This window comes from Sapajus apella, unplaced genomic scaffold (genome assembly GCF_009761245.1).
Source record: "Sapajus apella isolate SASKATOON/1434 unplaced genomic scaffold, GSC_monkey_1.0 scaffold8, whole genome shotgun sequence".
Lineage (NCBI taxonomy): Eukaryota > Metazoa > Chordata > Mammalia > Primates > Cebidae > Sapajus > Sapajus apella.
Window position 1 is genome coordinate 29367932 of NW_022436948.1, and position 18594 is coordinate 29386525.

The 18594-nt window shown below is 33.9% G+C and overlaps 1 protein-coding gene across 2 annotated transcripts in view; it reads right to left on the reverse strand.

Annotated features, from left to right (window-relative positions):
- The window catches only part of LOC116550966 (canalicular multispecific organic anion transporter 1-like), an 85866-nt gene that overhangs the window by 48880 nt on the left and 18392 nt on the right, over positions 1–18594 (reverse strand). Inside the window, exons 5-12 of one of the 2 annotated variants that reach the window (XM_032277175.1) lie at positions 16821–16998; positions 9064–9318; positions 6922–6987; positions 4945–5082; positions 3451–3597; positions 979–1063; positions 815–881; positions 320–446 (exon numbers count right to left, since the gene is read on the reverse strand). In XM_032277175.1, coding sequence (XP_032133066.1) covers positions 320–446; positions 815–881; positions 979–1063; positions 3451–3597; positions 4945–5082; positions 6922–6987; positions 9064–9318; positions 16821–16998 — 1063 coding nt within the window. The remainder of the gene's footprint in view (positions 1–319; positions 447–814; positions 882–978; positions 1064–3450; positions 3598–4944; positions 5083–6921; positions 6988–9063; positions 9319–16820; positions 16999–18594) is intronic. The other variant, XM_032277176.1, reaches the window with a different exon arrangement.

Sequence of the window (18594 nt, forward strand, 5' to 3'; positions counted from 1 at the left end):
TGCTGAATAACAATTAGATACCTAATCAAATTACAATATAAATCACATTCGTTTCTCTATAATTGGTTGCAATTCAGTTAATATCATCAAACAATTACCATAAGCATTTATAAATGATTTGCTGGTGTATTTGGAGATCTGAATTCTGTTGCTCATCCACCCATAGTTAATCAATTTCTATGGAATTGAAATGTTTGTTATAAACTAGAAATACCCATTAAATACTTGCATCTTCAATTCAATTTGATAAATTCTTATTGACACTAATGACAAGCTGGCTACACTAGGAGATGCTGAAATAATGTATTTTTGATTTTACCTTTCTTTGGACTACTCCGGTAAGTTTCTCCATTTCCCCAAGAATGGCAGAAAGCATGGATGATTTTCCAGATCCGACTTGCCCTACAACACCCACTAAAGCTCCTTCTGGAATCTTTAAGTTCAAGCTGCATGAGAAAAAAGGAAGAGAGGCGATACAGGAAATTCTTGTTATGGTTGTTTTTAATATATATTCCTAGATAAGTCACTGTATGCAGCACTTAGCACCATCCCTGGAATTGTTACTTTTCACCTTTTTCTACAAACACCTACCCTTCCAAAATGCAAACAAATGATCGATAAAGTGCTGCAGGTAGAAGAAATAATAGAAAAAAGGACAACAAAATCACCTTGAAAATGAAAAGTAAAGTGAGAGGTTAAAAGTCTTATTAATTTCAATATATTAATCTTATTGCAAACCTCTAAAAAATAAAAATACGGAGTATTTTAGAGCCCAATATTAACATTAAAAAAAATTATCCAAACCATGACTTACTCTTTCAGAACTGGTATTCCTCTTTTATCCCAGGAGAAAGAAGCATCTGTAAACCCAATAGCATGATCTAAGGAAGAAAAAAAAAATGCAGTGATGCATTTTAGAACCAATTATCTTCAGTTCAGAAGTCAAATAAGTAATGAATGCAAAGAGGAAGAGCTGACCTCCTATATATTTTGTTTCAATACTTTGAGGAAGAAGCTCCTTGGCATTGAGAAAGTCCTCCAAACGGCCCAGGGATATCCTTGTCTATCAAAATAAGCACAGATAGAATTTATCTGGGGTTCAAGTAGAACTTAAACTAAAAGCTATTTATTACATTTTACAGCCTGAGTAGAATTTTTTATGCAAATTGAAGATATTGAGATAAATATAGCAAACATAGTTTGAATTGTGTTAATGTTATAAATATGTTCATTCCTAAAGAGAAAGGGCTGTTTCAAGAACCAAAAATCAAAACTAATGTCATGTATGCAGAAAGGTATGAGAAAAAGAAACAAAAATCCAATTCATTATTCCAGAATAACCATAATAATTGCTAATTAATAATCATAGAAAGAATAGTCTTTTCCCAACTTCTCCTGTGTATATGAATACCTAACATCTACTCTCTTAGCAATTTTCAACTATACAATACAGTATTATTAACCACAGTCTCCATGCTATACGTTAGGTCTGCAGAATATATTCATCTTGTAATTGGAAGTTTATAATCGTTAATCAACATCTCATTCACCTACCCCACCCAATCTCACCCTTGAGCTCTAATATGCACTTTTCTTCACTGCGCTTTCACAAGTTAGACTTTTTTAGGTTTCACATATATGTGAGATAATATAGTATTTGTCTCTCTGTGTCGAGTTTATTTCACTTAGTATAATGTTCTGCCATGTTGAATACTATTAAACTGTGTCTATATATTTTTTAGCAACTTATCTGCAATGGCCACTTAGGTTGTGTCTATATCTTGGCTCCTGAATAATAATGTAATGAGCATGGGAGTGCATATCATATCTTTTCAAGATAGTGATTTTATTTCCCTTGGATATATACCCATAAGTGGGATTTCTGTCTCATACGGTAATTTAATTTTTTGAGGGACTTCCATACTGTTTTCCATAACGAATATACCCATTTGTGTTCCCACCAATAGTACACAAGGGTTCCCTTCTCTCAACAACCTTGCCAACACTTATTATTCTTTGACTTTTTGATAATAGCCATCCTAACAGGTGCGAGGTGGTATTTCCTTGTGCTGTAGAAAAATTAGGTCTTAAAAACAACTTTAAGATTGGTGAGTGAATTCTACTACTGATGGCAAATAAAACAGTAATGTTGACAATAATAATATTCAATTATAGTAAAATAATAATATAGTAAAATAGCTATAAAATATTTAGCTACATTAGGATAAATAAAATTAAATTGTTTTCTGGAAACTGACTCACATAAAATTTCTAGTACATTTTTATTTGCTTTGTCCTAGGGGACTTGTATTGTTAGCACGTAAGATGTAATTAGGCTGTGGTTTTGTTTACCACGTGTGTCAAATCAGAACATACATCTAGCTTTTTCTTTCTTTCCATTTTGGAAAATTGTTCGCCTTAAGTGAAGGCAGCAGTGTACTGCTAGGAATTGGAAAAGACTTTGATACCGGACCTTTAGCTAGATTCTAATTACAAATGTAGAACAAAAGTGTTACTCTAAGAACTGGCATTTTCTTTAAGAGAAGTGTGTTATGAAATCAAAGCTAAATGCATCACGTCAGTGGTTCTTCTACGCCCTCTGTTGGTTATTTTAAGAAAAATAACATTTAAAAATTGTAACAAAAAATGGCTTCATTGGTCTTTACTATTCAATTATGTTACTCCTTTTTCAAGTAATATTTTTTAAAGAGGAAAGCTCTTAGATTAAAGGGATGATTCCAATCAGCAAATAGTCACTTTGTTTATGAATCCAGATTTGAGGAAAAGAATTTAATGGCGAATGGCCAGATGACTCAAACCTGACATCCAAAAAATGTGACCAGAAATCTCAGGGCAAAAGGATCGAGGAAATTTTTTGGGTTTCCTGTGGCTTTAGCATACATCTACTCATTGTATCTAGCCTCCAGGAACTAGGGATTACAACTGAAAGCAGGCTGACCCAGATATCTCACATGTGGCTTGTTGGCTGACTGATATTATCAATGTGTTTTCTCCCTGCTTATTCATTCAGTATAGATTAAATGCTGCTGAACTCTGGGAAAACATTTCATCCAGTTTCATATAAAGCATCTAATTAAAAATTTCCCATTGGAAACAGAAAATGAATCCTGTGATGGCATAGTGGCCAACACCAGCTTTAAAAATGCTAAGTAGAGGACCTAACACTTAACAAGAAAACAAAATAATATACTGAAATATTTAAAAGTCACTTTGATGGGAAAAAAACACAAGCAAGGAAGACATGATTCTTTCTATTCTATAATGTTCTGTATTACTTATTAATTCAGGAAGACTAATTTTGAGTGCAGTGTTAAACAACCAAATGAAGTGAAATAAAATAAAATAAATAAAAATACAAAGAAACAAAATGTCCCAAAGCATAGATTCCAGTAGAGGAATGATTTTTAGTTTTAGGTACTCTGCATGTACCTGGACCACAGCTGAGATCACCGTTGGTAACTCAAACAGAGGAATCCTTAAAATATTAAACAAAGACATCGATGTGAACACTTTAGTGGCTGTTAAAATGTTTTCTTCATTCAGTAAGAAATAAACACGAAAGGTTGCCAGGGACACCTAAAAAATAGAGACATGTTATTTTCTTCAAATTTCTACTGATAGCAACATTATTAGTTACAGTCCCAAAAATAAGAAAAAGAAAATCTAAATAATTTTGTTTGTTTCCTAAAATTTATTACTCTTGCTGAAGAACATAACACATATTTTAGTACAGGTCATAAAATCATGTGTCTTGGACAATGACATCCTTGAGAACATGTAGGCCAGAGCTTTTTTTTAAGACATGCTATATTCTTACTACAGTTATTATTCCCATTTACATTGTATACCAGTTCACCTTTTCTTTAAAACTCAGAAGTTTTATGTAAACTTATTTTCCAGTTGCATGTGCATACATTCTTATATATAATAATTATGCTTTCTTTGCATCATAAGATTAACTGAGGAAGATATGAATAGACCATGGCTAAGATTTATATTTGTTCTTATAAGTTTCATTTAGAAAAGGCAGGAAAAATTCATTCACAAATGAGAATGGATTTACTGTCATGTATGTAGTCCGGGCTTAAGCAAATACACCTTGGATGGTTTTACCAATGTGTTCCAAATGCATATATTGCTTTCACTTCCATAATGCTCAAATGTTTGTTTAAAAAAATTTAAATTATCCACAAAGAGTAACAACTTTGATTAAAATTGATGCATGCTCTGGTTACATGTGGCTTGCTTTTCCTCTGGCTTTTGTCCATGGCTTCATATCCCAAGGCAATTTATACTCTAGTTAAAATAGCATGGGATTCCCAATGTGTATTACATGGTACAATAGAAAGAGAATAATGTCACTTGATGTCAATTAGCCTCTAAATACTAGTTTTATAACTTTGAGGATGTTTCCAACTACTGGACTTCCATTTCCTCTTGTGAAATGATAAAAATAATGTCTTATTATTATGAGACTGAAATTAGGCAATGTATGTAACTTTCCTGACATTTAGTAACAACTCAATAAATGTTGCTTCACTTCTCAGCTCCATTTAATGTCCCCTTTGAGTCTACTTAAAAGGAATTAATCATGCATATCACACTTTAAAACTGGAATGAAACTTTGAAATGTCGATTATCTTTTTAAGAGATAGAGGCATATATGAAATCTCTGAGAAAAATTACAGAAAAATAAAATCTTATTATATTTTAAAAATACAGACCAATGAAAACACATACAATATTTTCTCTTTTTTTTTACAACTTTCATTCTCTAATCCACATAAGTTAATGAATGTATTTCTTTAAATTTTAATTCAGATACATACAATTTAACTTTACACATCTTAATTCCAAGTAATTTGGAGTTAAATCTCTAAATCAGATTTGAAAATCAAAACAGGAAATATGACATACACTCACCAAAAATGGAATGCAAGTTAATGTCAGCATGGAAAATACAGTAAGATACCTAGCTGATTTTTGGAATTCCAATTCCTGATCTCGAATTTTGATAACCTTATTTTTATAGAAGGGTTCCCATGCATACAGTTTGAGGATCTGTAAATGATTCAGACAATAATTATCTGACAATCTATATCATAGAAGAAAAAATTGCACACATATTAACAAATGCTATACACACACACGCACACACACAAATGCCATACACACACACACACACATGCCATACACACACACACAAATGCCTTACACACACACACACACACACAATTGTGAAAGTAAAAAATGATGGTACAATCATAAAAAAAAAAAAAAAAAAAAAAACTAAACTGCTCCCACTTTGATTGAATCAGAGTATTTTCTTAAATTGTGGTATTTTCGGGATGGGAGCAGAGCAGAAAGAGGGAATCACCATCCTTCAGCCTTATGTCCCCACCACTCCCAATAACTTATTTCTGAGCCAGACTCTGGCAGCATGCCAGCTCTAGGCATGAACTCCACAGAACTCCATAGACAGTTTTGGTCTAGCTCAGTTCTGTCACTCTTCTTGCTGGTCCAGCTCTCGTTTCTGTCTATTATCTGTTTCTTATAGCTAAACTCTTTTCCCTGGCTTTCCAGTTTCTTCAAGACAGATGTTTTGGGACTTCGAGCTGTTCTCTGAAAGGTGACTAGTATTTTGAGATTGTAAACTATTTTCTGAGGCAGAAAATGTGGGGAAATAAGATCCTACACTGGCTTATTGAATATACTTTAGAGTGAATTAATTTACATTCAACTTGCAGCTCTGTCTATATGTGATGCTTAATTTTATGTGACTGCTTGACTGGGCTATGGGGCCCAGTTGTTTGTTCAAACACGAGTCTAGATATTTCTGTGAAGATATTTCTTAGATGTTGTTAGCATTTCAATTAGTTAAACTCTGAGTTAGACGATTACCCTCTGTTTTATGAGTGGTCCTTATCAAATCAGTTGAAAGCCTTAAGAGAAAAGACTGAGGTTTCTCAGGGGGAAGGAAGTCTGCTTCCAGATTGCCTTCAGGTTCAAGATTGCAGCATCAACTTTTGCTGGAATTTTCAGTTTGCCCACCTGTTCTACAGATTTTACACTTGCCTGCCCCCACAATCGGATGAGCTGGTTTCTTAAATCTCTATTCATATACCTGTATATCTATATCTCTACATATTAAATCTCATATTGATTCTGTTTCTGTGGAGAACTCTAATGCACTCTCACTGGTTCTGTAAATTTAGACCTGCCCCTTAACTGCTCAGTGCCTTTGTTTCCTAGTTAATAAAATGGCAATGGGGAAATCTTTTTCTGGGGTTTATAAGAATTCCATGAGAAAACACATATAGAATAATAAGCACAGCATTTGATGGATGGAAAATAATTAATAAATTGTAGCAATTATCAGGATTATCAGGGAGAAGCTGTGTGACACCATTGTCAGACCCCAAGGATACTGACTGTTCTCACTTTTAAACTATTCTAGCTTTCCTAGGAAAAATAATTTGAACATATTTTTTATAGAATAGCACTTATATGATCATTTGTATCCCACATAAAATAATCTAAATGATGTGTCATCACTTCTCCTATATAAATCTGCCTTTACATTGATGGGTGTGTAATTACCATTCTTGCCTGCTTCATCCCATCTTTTCAACATAATTCCTTAAAATAAGTAATATTTTGTGACTTTTAGGATATTTCTGTTCACTTTTGTGAGAAACAAAAAGAAAATGGCTGCATTTTATTTGGCTTTGCATTTAAATGTTATTTTAGTGATAAGAATTCCTACGTATCTGAAATCTGAAATTTTCTGCCCACAATTATATATCTATAATCACTCTGAGATACTGAGAACAGTACAAACTTCATTTGTATTGCTATACTCAAAATAGTCAAGTCAAAGGCATATCCCTTTTAGATTACCTTAATTCCGTGTAGGATTTCCTTCAGCAGCTTTATCTGTTTATCTTTGATCTTTCTTTGGCTTTTCTATTTGAGGGAAAGAAAATTTAAAAATATATGACAAAGTTGATAATACTTTTACCGATATGGCCATAGCTATTTTAAAAATGTGGTCTATTTTCTCTATGTTATTTAAGATTGAGTGGATAAAAGCATCTTACAATATATATACGTTATTCTATTGACAATGGAGGAAGATAGTTATAAATAGGTAACAAACACAGCCAACAGGAGAATAAAACCAGTATAGAATAGTAGAAAATATAATATTGATTTAAACATAATTTGTTTAAAATTGAATAATAAAATAACACTCACATCCTACTAAACTAGAACACATTTCTAAAACTCCATTAACTATTTATATACATACTTATAACAGAAGTGTCACAGGAATAAAAATAAGGCTCTCTATAAATTTTATTTGTTCTTTAAGAATTAGAATAATTAAAATTTATATTTTCAAATACTCTTCGTTTTCTTTTTATCAACGTTATGCCATTGTATTTTATCCAAATGTTTAACAATTGTCATAATATTTTACACTTGTTTGGGTATCACTTCTTAAGTGTTTTCTCCATTGCCATTGTCACTTTATGTTATATGCACAGGTATTTGTATATCTTATAAAAAAATCCATTTATAAGCTAATATCCATCATATTCTGTGTGTGATTTAATACAATAATATTATGTGTGTGACTTAAAGGCATACTTTCTATTTAGCATATTTAGACATAATATTGAAACTCTTTGAAAGTTCTAGGAATCTAGATTAAGGTTCAAAAAATATATTTCCATTCCTAATAATATGCTTTTAGATAGCAGTTTTAAAAATCCAGAATATATATTTTAAAACTAGTTAAAAGTATTTATTATAACTATAAACAAACCTGCTATTCTAAACGCTAGCATGCTAAGTAACTTTACTTCAAAATTATATACTATTTTCTAGTTTTTATGTTTAAAGAACAGCCATCTTTTATTTGAAAAAAGAAAAATATAAAATACTATACGATTTTTAGTCCCTTAGGGTATTAAAGTAATAAGTAAAAATCTATCCTCCTGTCTACTTCTACTCTACAGGTAACTATTCTTAAAAGACTGCTGCTTTATCTTTAGATTACTTCTACGCTTATGCAAATATATTTATAGCTATGTATCTTCATTTATTTATCTCTTCATTGTACACATGTGTATAGATATATTCACATTTTAATAATGGATCTATGATATAGATACATATATGCTTGATATACATGCATATATTTAATCTACTTTTTGCTCTAAAATACGACCGACATATTCCCATGTCAATATATATTGTTAATCTTTGATCCATTTAAAATAATGTTTTCATAAGCAATATATCTGCCTCTGTTAATTTGACATGTGAAAGCATCTATCTCATTGCAGTGTGATTTCCCTCAGTGCAATGGACTCTATGGTTTCTCCATTTTCTTACGGGACAGCATACTGTGCAGTCTAACACATGGCGAAACGCGAAAACATATATTGATGGTAAGATGAATGACTGAATATAAAGGAAGAATATCAACAATAATTTAGTGAAGCATTTCCTGTCTGCTTGCTGCAGCAGTCCACTTTTCAAACAACCAAGCATATCCCTACCTCCAGGCTGCACGCACACTGTTCCCTTTGCTTGGTATGTCTTTTCCTCAGACGCCCACATGAATTAGTCCTTCACCCTGTTGATATACCATTTCCTTCCTGATGAGTTTCCTGGTTCTAAATGTAATACGGCATCCTTGCTCTCTTCATCACCTTATCTTTGCTAAATCTTCTTCATATGCAAATGTTTTCTATCTACTTATTAACTTGCTTAATGCCTGTCTCCTCCACTAACCTCATGAGAGCTGGAACTTGTCTGTTCTCCTCACTGCTGTGCTTCCTGTGCCTGGAACACTGGCTGACATAGGATACATGCTTAGTCAATACTGGTTGAATGAATAAGCCAATAATAAATTTGGATGACTTCCATTTATAACTCTCTCTATATGACAGCTAGATGGTGATTGTTAACTGCAGTCAGAAAACTCAGCTCCTGTTTGACACATGTAACATGAGGCAGTCATTTTCTTACCTTTAACTTTTTTATTTTAGTTGCAGCTAAAGCATTTATTGGTATAACAAATACAAGGACTGCCAGCCCTGCTAACACTGCTGGACCCAGCTCTTGCCAAAGGAGAGAAATGGCCATCAGAATTTGAAAAGGAGCAGACCAGAGGAGATTGAGGTTTGATGTCATGTCCATGAGTTGCTGAACATCTGCTGACATCAAGTTAATAATTTCTCCAGTGGAAAACTTTTGTCGAGAAACATTTGATAAAAGTAGGACCTATAAAAAGAGAAGCAAAATATTTTAGAGTTATGTGATTATGGGGCATCTTTATAGTCAAACAATGGTAATTTTTAATATAATTAGAAAAATGTACAAGGTTATTTATGTGTTGGGGTATTATAAAACCAAGAGAGATGATTTTTAGGTGAGGAAATATAATTACTGATTAAAGTATATAGTTTTGGAATAACCTGTTTATTGGTAGAGAGTTACATTTGGGTTTTTAAACTATAAGAATTTATGGAATGCTATGCAGCTATAAAAAGGAACAAGGTCATGTTCTTTGCAGGGACATGGAAGGAGCTGGAAGCCATTGTCCTTAGCAAACTAATGCAGGAACAGAAAGCCAAACACCACATGTTTTCACTTATAAGTGGGAACTGAACGATGAGAACACATGGACACATGTGGTGAATAACACACACTGAGACCTGTCAGATGGGTGGAGGCGGAGGGAAGGAGAGCATCAGGAAAAAAAAGCTGATGAATACCGGGCTTAATTCCTAGGTGATGTCTTGATCTGTGCGGCAAACCACGACGGCATATATTTACCTATGTAACAAACCTGCACATCCTGCACATGCACTATAGAACTTAAAATAAAAGCTGAAGAAAAAAAAAAAAAAAGAACCCTCAACAATTTGTTAATTACCAAAACAAAAAAACAAAAAAACTAAAAACAAAAACAAAAACAAAAAAACTCTGTTCTAGATATATTAAGGCTCTCCTCCATTTGGTGGTGTCCCCAAAATGTAAACCACCTAAATGTTATCAATACCAAGTACACAAATGAATCAATGAATATCTAATGAACACTGATGAATAGTTTTATGATTGAAATTATGGAAAATTTAAAAAGGACACAGCTTTAATTCTCAAGGTGATTACAATCTGTCTGTAAAGCAACACACAAACACATACACACACATGTTTTGGTGTAAGTGTAAAAACAGTTAATAAAGGCTGTGGGAACTTAGAGATAAAGGTATTGAAAAGGTGTCATAGAGCAGATACAAATACACCTTTTCTTCCAAGTCTCTATTCTCTCTTTCCCCAAGTGCATGCCCTTTAATATGTGTATTCTGAATCCAATATTCCCAAGCATAATTATTAGTAACTTCTTATAAAAGATGTAGATAGAAATTGATTTATTTAATTATCCTTCCATTTAAAATTCCCAGTGAAATACATAAACAACTGTAAAAGTAGTGGGAGATTTGTATTTGTACTAGAAACTGGACAAAGGTTCATTTATATAAAAATTTTATGGAATCTTCACTGCATTGATTTAAAGAGAGACAGGACTGAGAGCTGGAGATAACAAGAGAAAATGAGATACAGGAGTCACTCTATCTATTCAATAAATTAAAAAAAAAACCAGTGGAAAAGACCATCTGTAATATAATAGATGGGCCCACAGTGGAACAGATAACCAGGTATACATCATTAGCCATTTATATGTTTTCTTTGGAGAAATGACTATTTATCCTTAAAAAAAGAAGACAATTCTACAATATAAGACAACACGGATGAACCTTAAGATGTTATGCGAAGTGAAATAAGCTAGACACAGAAAAATAAACACTGCATGTGTTCACTTATATGAGGTATCTAAAATGGTCAATTTCATAAAACCAAAGACTGGAATGGTGGTTCCAAGGGTGGGACAGAAGGAGAAACTGGGAAGTTAGTACTCAACAGGTACAAAGTTTCAGTTAAGCAAGATGAATAAGCTCTAGAGATCTGCTGTAATATATTGCACTATAGTTAACAATAAACACATTTTAAGCTTAAAATATGTTAAGATGATAGATTTCATGATTTTTTACAATAATGAAAGGAAAAATCAATTGCTTTTAGATTATTAGAGAAAATATTTAAAAATATTATATAATGTTTTTTGTATGGCATTTCTAACACTAAGAGAACTTTCTTTTTTCAATATTTTTTCTGCCAAATAAACTATTACATTTCTTAAAGGAACTACATTTACAAGCCAGGAAGAGCAATTTAGTTACGATTTATTGCTAAATTATACAATCTAAGCTGTTTTTTGTTATATGAAACAACTGGAAAGAATACTATAATATATACCAATTAAAGTGGATGGTGTAACATTTCTACAATTGCCTGGTAGGAAATATTTTAGTCTGTTACAAGAGGAAATATGTGACTCAGATGAAAAGAAGAGACCCTATCTTTAAAATATAAAACAATGTTAAAAGTTTGGAAGCTTCTAAGTACTCTTCCATCAAAATGAAAATTAGCCAGGTCATTTGTTATCTAATCACTTTTTCTAAGAAAATGTTATTTTAAAATTCTATCCAAGTTTTAGATTTGTTTTTGACAGTATTTTCATATTGTATAAATTTTAATACACACACTCTCACACAGACACAGCTGTGTGACTCATTTCCTCTAAACTTCATTCATTTCACTAATTGAATTATGCTCTAAGAAAATCCACATGAACCACATATAGTTCCAAGCCACACAATCTTGATTATCACTAGTTCAGTCCTCAATATTTCATTTTATGAGCTGATGATAAAATCTGTTTGCAATTTAATATTCTCCTTCTTATATATTTGTTACTTTCCAGACTCAATGCCATGCTGCTAGTTTATTTCTTTATTTCCTGAATTATTAACTAGCTTTAAGGGTGTTCTTCTTTTCAGTCTCATCTGTTTTCAATCATTTTGTCCTGATCATCCATCTTAAGATTCAACTGGGCCCCAATTTCCTATAGAATTAAGATACATTTTAAAAATGTAGCTTTCAAGTTGTTTTTAAGCAATCCCTTTGCCTTTACTATCTCTCCACACAATTCTGGACATGAATTATTGTCTTGAGCCAAATTAATCTACTCACCAGTTTCTGAGCAGGGCTTGTATGCATTTCTGTACTTTTTTTCTCCCATGTTATTCCAGCACCAGAGCCTTTACCCCATTAAATGCATCCTTCCATTATTCCATGACCCACATCATGCAATATTAATCATGAAACTTTTCCTGACCATCCTAGCTGAAAGTTATACACATCATTTACTATAGAACTGCAAGGGCTCCAAAAATTCCCATCTTAATGATCTTGAACCAGAAGTATGAAAAATGGTAAAGCTGAAGGTGGTACCACATAACATTGTTAAGAATGCATTCTTTAATTCCTTGTGTGCCAAAAAATATGCCAGGATTCTCTTTCTGACTCTCAGGGTAGGATTTGGATTCTGTCTCTCCTTCTCCTGACTATATTTAAGTATCTCTACTTTAAGACTGTAACTAAATTGTTACCAATTTTTGTTGGCATTTTATAATTACCATAATTAAAGTAAGATAACACCTTTAAACTAGACAGTGTAGACACCATACTACCCAATACGGTAGCCACTAGCCAGATGTAGGTATTAAATTTAAATTTAAACTAATTAAAATTAAAATTAAAAATTGACTTCCTTAGTTTTACTAGTTACATTTCAAGGGCTCAGCAGCCATATGTGATTAGTGCCTACCATAGTGCACAGTGTAAAAACAGAACATTTAAAAAAATCACAAAAACTCTATTGGACAACACTTAATGGAGGAATGCCCCCAGATTGCCCACAGTAAACCCAGGTCTAATTGACAGTTCTTTCTTTAAAAAGCCCTTAATTTTTAATTTCATAGATTTCAGGGGTACAACTGCAGTTTTGTTACATGGTTATATTGGGTCGTGGTGACATCCGGGCTTTCAATGTAGCCATCACTCAAATAGTGCACATTGTCCCAATTAAGCAATTTCTCTTCCATTACCCTTACCCATCCTCCCAGACATCCAAGTCTCCAATATCTGTTATTTCACTCTGTATGTCCATGTGTACACATTATTTAGAGTCCACTTATTTGGTATTTGACTTTTTTTTCTGAGTTATTTCACTTAAGAAAATGGCCTCTAGTTCTATCCATGCTCCAACAAATGTGACATGATTTCATTCCTTTTTTGACTGAGTAGTATTCCATCATATATATATATATGTGTGTGTGTGTGTGTGTGCGCGCGCACGCGCGCGCGCGTGTGTGTGTGATATACAGAACACTTTCTTTATCTGATCATCTGTTGGTGGACACTTAGGTTGATTTCATAGCCTCGTTGGCTGTTGTGAATAGTGTGCTGTGATCAACATACAAGTGAACATATTTTTTTGATATAATGATTTCTTTGGAGTCATGTTTTGTTTTTTAGTCTCCAACAATTTTTATGGAGTTTGCACCTGTGAACTAAGCAGTTACAGAATCTGAGTTCTGAGATCCAAAGAATCTTAAAGTCATCAAGTGGAAGGAAGCTCATGTTCTTTCTTGCAAACCTAAAAATGATATTCCCTGAACTTTATTCCAAACTTACACTAGTAATTGTGTATGGATAAGGTACAAAGCAAATCCTGATTCCTTCACTCCTGATATAGTTAGGCTCTGTGTCCCCACCCAAATCTCATCTTGAATTGCAATCTCTATGTGGCAAGGGAGGGACCTGGTGGGAGGTGACTGGGTCATGGGGACCGTTTCCTCCATGCTGTTCTCATGGTAGTGAGTGAGTTCTCATGAGATATGATGGTTTAAAAGTGGCACTTTCCCCTTTGCTCTCCCTCTCTCTCCTGCTGCCATGTAAGATCTGCCTTGCTTCCTTCACCTTCTGCCATGATTTTAAGTCTCCTGAGGCCTCCACAGCCATGCAAAACTGTGAGTCTATTCAACATCTCTTCTTTATAAATTACCCAGTATCAGGTAGTATCTACATAGCAGTGTGAATATAATACAACCCCTCATCAAGAAAAGGACCTGAGGCCAGCTTTACCCTATTCTAGGCACAAGTCCCTGATGAAGTATGGCCAATTTCAGACAAATAGGAGTCATCTGGAATTCTAAAACCTGGAAAGAAGAAGAAAAATTTAACCACCCTTGTTCACCTCATGGAGAAAGACTTGTGTCTCCTGTTACATTGTAATATCCACTGCAGGGTCCACAGAGTAGGCTTGATAGCAATACTCCTTTGATCTTCCAGTGTCCCTTGATCTTAAGCAATCTCTAAGGAACTATACAAGGCCTGTCCCCTGTAGTCACCATTCCCACTTTGCAGCAGACTCAACAATGACATTCGTTTCCCTTTTTGTTTCTAATAGCTTGCTCTAATTCCTACTTCAGTCCATTCTGCTTGTACATTTAAGGTGTTGGGACTCAGAACATGATACCCCAAAATGTGGCACCTAGGCATGCTGAGTGCTTGGAACTGAAGAACATTGGGAGAGTCTCAGAAGCAAAGTCTCTCTGACCCTCTCCAGCCCTTTTGTCTCCCACTCCTTTCTTTCCTTTTTCCGAAAGTGAGTCACAGGAACTGGAACCCCTCTCCCCACAACAAGACATTTAACTTAGAAAGGTTCTCTCTTGAAGACCATCATTCCAAAAGGGTCCTGTACAATATCCAGGGAAAGGAATACTACACAGAGAGGCCAGGAAGAATCTGAAAGGCCGTGCTTTGCCCTCTCAGTCCATTACTATTAGATCATACCCTTGTCTGGTCACATTTCTATACTCCTGTATATTCTTTATAGAACCTAAGCATAAAAATAGACAATTTGTCCTTGATTGTTGGGTTTTTACTTCTGAAGATGTAAAATTTAATTAAATTAACTTGTTTTATTTTTCTCTTTTTAACCTGTCTTATGGTATAGGAGTGTCCACTGCAACTCTTCCAAATGGTGAAAAGAGGTATTACACCTATCTTTCCCTACAAAGACTGCTTTTATTTACAGCAGTTTTAGGTTCACAGCAAAACTGAGAGAAAGGTACAGAGAAATCCCATATACTCCTACCCTGCATGTGCATAGCTGCCCCCATTATCAACACCCTCAACAAAATAGTACATTTGTTACAGCTGATGAACCTACATTGACACATGATTATCATCCGAAGTCTATAGTTTGCATTAGGATTCAGTTGGTGTTGTACATTCTATGGGTTTGGACAAATGTATAATGACATATATACACCATTATAGTACCATACAGAGTAGTTTATTGCTCTAGAATTTATCTGTGCTCCACCTTTTATGCTTCTAAATTCACTCTTTCATGGCAGTTTAGTCTTTTATGCTTGTAAATCCACCTACATCTCACGTCTAAACTCCAATGCTCTAATCATGAAATAAAATCCTGTTCCATATGGACTATATATCAAAACAAGTGTAAGCATTCAATGCAGTTCCTAGATTCTGCTATATCTTTATGCCATATTGGAGGCAGCACATACTGCCTCTAGAATTAGGACTGGAACAGCCCCTCTAATCCTGTATTTGGACTGAGTTCTACAGAGCTAAACTCTGCTGCAAGTTCAGTTACCATTTACTGCTCAATTTGTCCTTGGCTTTCCAAGATCCATAAAATCACTTCATGCCCCATTGTGGCCCAATAGAGCAAAATGGCCTGCAATGCTTCATGTCCAGCTCAGCCCAAATTAGAATATTGCCTTCCCCTTACACAAAGTCAGTAGCTCTCTCAAAGATCTTTTCTGGACTGTGTGAAAACGTCCTTAACTATATACAACCCTTGTAGGTTTCCTGTTCATCTGATCTCTTATGAAATCTGCATTTAGTTTTACACATTTGTTATTTATGCTAACACTTCCCTCAATTTATTTGGAAAGCAGAGGATTATTTGTTCATTCATTCATTCATTTATTCAGTCATCCAAATTTAATAAAGTATAAAAGTAATTGTCTTACATGATAAGGATATACCAGGTAAATAAATTTCTATTCCAAATCCTGAAAAACCCATAATTTATATCAGAGGGCAAAGTAGGAACAAAGTCCACCTGTTGGTTGGATAACTAGTTGATAACTAGGGGAAGGAGAAAGCTCTTTAACTGTTTAGAATTATGCTGTAAATAAAAGACGCTGGATGGTAAAGAGACAGTGCTTGAAATATTTTCAAAAATGGACTAACTAAACCTTAGGGTTATGCCCGAAATAAAGATCAGCCAAGTTTGAGAGGCAAGACTCAGAATGAGAGAGAAGCGGAGAATGACTCTATAAAAAAGAATGACTTTGCTGCATAAAAATGAAGTTCACAGAAGAGAAGCAAAAGGTAATATGAATATTGAAAATAATTTTGTGAAAAGGAGAACTTTTCTTGATGCATACATATAGAAAAATCATGAAAATATTCAATTCCATTCACTTTCAGAGGAGCAGTTAGGTGACGTAAGATTAAACAATGATTATCAGTTAATTTCATGGATTAGGGCTGACTGGGAGTTGTAAAGACTTTATCTATGTAGAGAGAGTGTACACTAAAGAGAAATTGATGCAACCAGTATTAATGAGTTGAAATTCTTTTAAAGCAAAGCAAATGTATATGCAAAGGATTTCCTAAGGACATTTTGGTACGCTTTCCTATTTTTCTAGTTCCCTTAATTTAAAGCACATCAGGGAGTAGTCCATCTACAAATGGGGATTCCTTGGAATTTTTACCTTTTTGTAGACCAGTCCATTTACAGCTGTTTTAACTTTTGCTGAGTTGAGCATGTTAAAACGTTGATACTGCTGAAGAATCAGGGTTTGCGAACAGACTACAACAAAAAGTGCCATTGCATAACCATAGCCATTCCAGCCAAAATCTGAGCTGTGTTCACAGAAAATGATCATTTGCCTGAATGTCGTAAAAATTGAGAAAGGGGTAGAAACATTAAACATCTGAAGTAGTTAAATGCTTATGAGAGTTTATTATTGTCAAAGTGTTAGACACACACACACACGCACACACACACACACACACACACGGCCCTACATGTTCTTTTTCTCTACTGGGTTAATTTGGTATTTATCCCTTTCTTAAAAACGTAAAATCAGCAACCCCTTCCACCGGCTTGTGAGTAAGAAGTTATTTTCTGGTTTCACACAGCAAGCTCATCAAATAATTAACTTTTCTGGTCTAACTTCATCAGAAAGGTTGAGACATAGATACATTTAAAACTTCATTTTTTCCTCAAAATTATGTGTTTTATCGAATATAGAGAAACATAGCAACCAGGATCTTTTAGTATGACACACAGGTGTTGTTTTCTTAAAAGGCTTGATTTATATCTCACGTTTTTTGTCACTTTTATCTATAACCAATTTATTTTTTCTCTACTTTTCCTTATTTCCTCCTAAGTTTGTGACAGCATGATCATGATGATTAGGGTTAATGCTGGTGTGCAGAAAAACAGTGGGGATGGTTTTAGTTAGAATATCTTGGTAGTCCCTCAACTATAAACAGTGACTAAAATTTAGAGTGCCTGATGTTCATTGGTAATAATATTTTAAACACGGTTTCACCCTTTTAAAACCGCTTCAATGTAATTGAAAATAATATTAAATTTAAAAGACTACATAAGCCATGCAATATGGTGAAAACAATTTGGGCATATACTCTGACATACTACAAGTTAACATGTCATTTATTTTGCAGGACTACAGTGTGGGTTTTATTTAGTAGTCCCTTCTACTTCATATGTAAAAGGTGTAGTATTAGAGGTTTGATCAATGGACCTTTTTCACCGTAAACTCTGGAGATGCAAAAGTGTTCTATATCATTGTAAAGAGATATTTTGAGTGAATCCATAGGTTAGTAGAACTAGAATGAAACCATATGCAGTTAGGTTTGACTATATCTACACTTTCCTCAAGAAATATTATATTTAAAAACTAATTCTTTATAAAAGTTTATTTATTTATTTTTTTTCTTGAGACAGGGTTTTACTCCTATTGCCCAGGCTGAAGTGTGGTGGTGGCAGGCTCTCAGCTCACTACAACCTCTGTCTCCCAGGCTCAAGAAATCTTCCTGTGTCAGCCTCCCGAGTAACTGGGACTATAGGTATGCACCACCACACCCAGCTAATTTTTGTATTTTTAGTAGAGACGAGGTTTCATCATGTTGCCTAGGCTGGTCTCGAACTCCTGACCTCAAGTGATTACAGGCATGAGCCACCACACCCAGCCAAAAGTTTAAATTTTTAAGTGATAAATAAAGCATAGATTTCTAGGCTTTGATCTATTTATTGACAATTTGGACAGCTACTGTGTGAAAACTTCATAGTAACTTGTCCAAATTGCTTTATCAACCAAGTTCTTAAAAATATTAACTTTATTAAAATTAGAGTTTAGAATAAAAATATATGTGTCTCTAATAGTAAAACCTCCATGTATTGAAAATTATTTGGGGCATTGTATATTCTCAACAATACTATTAAATTATCCCACACCC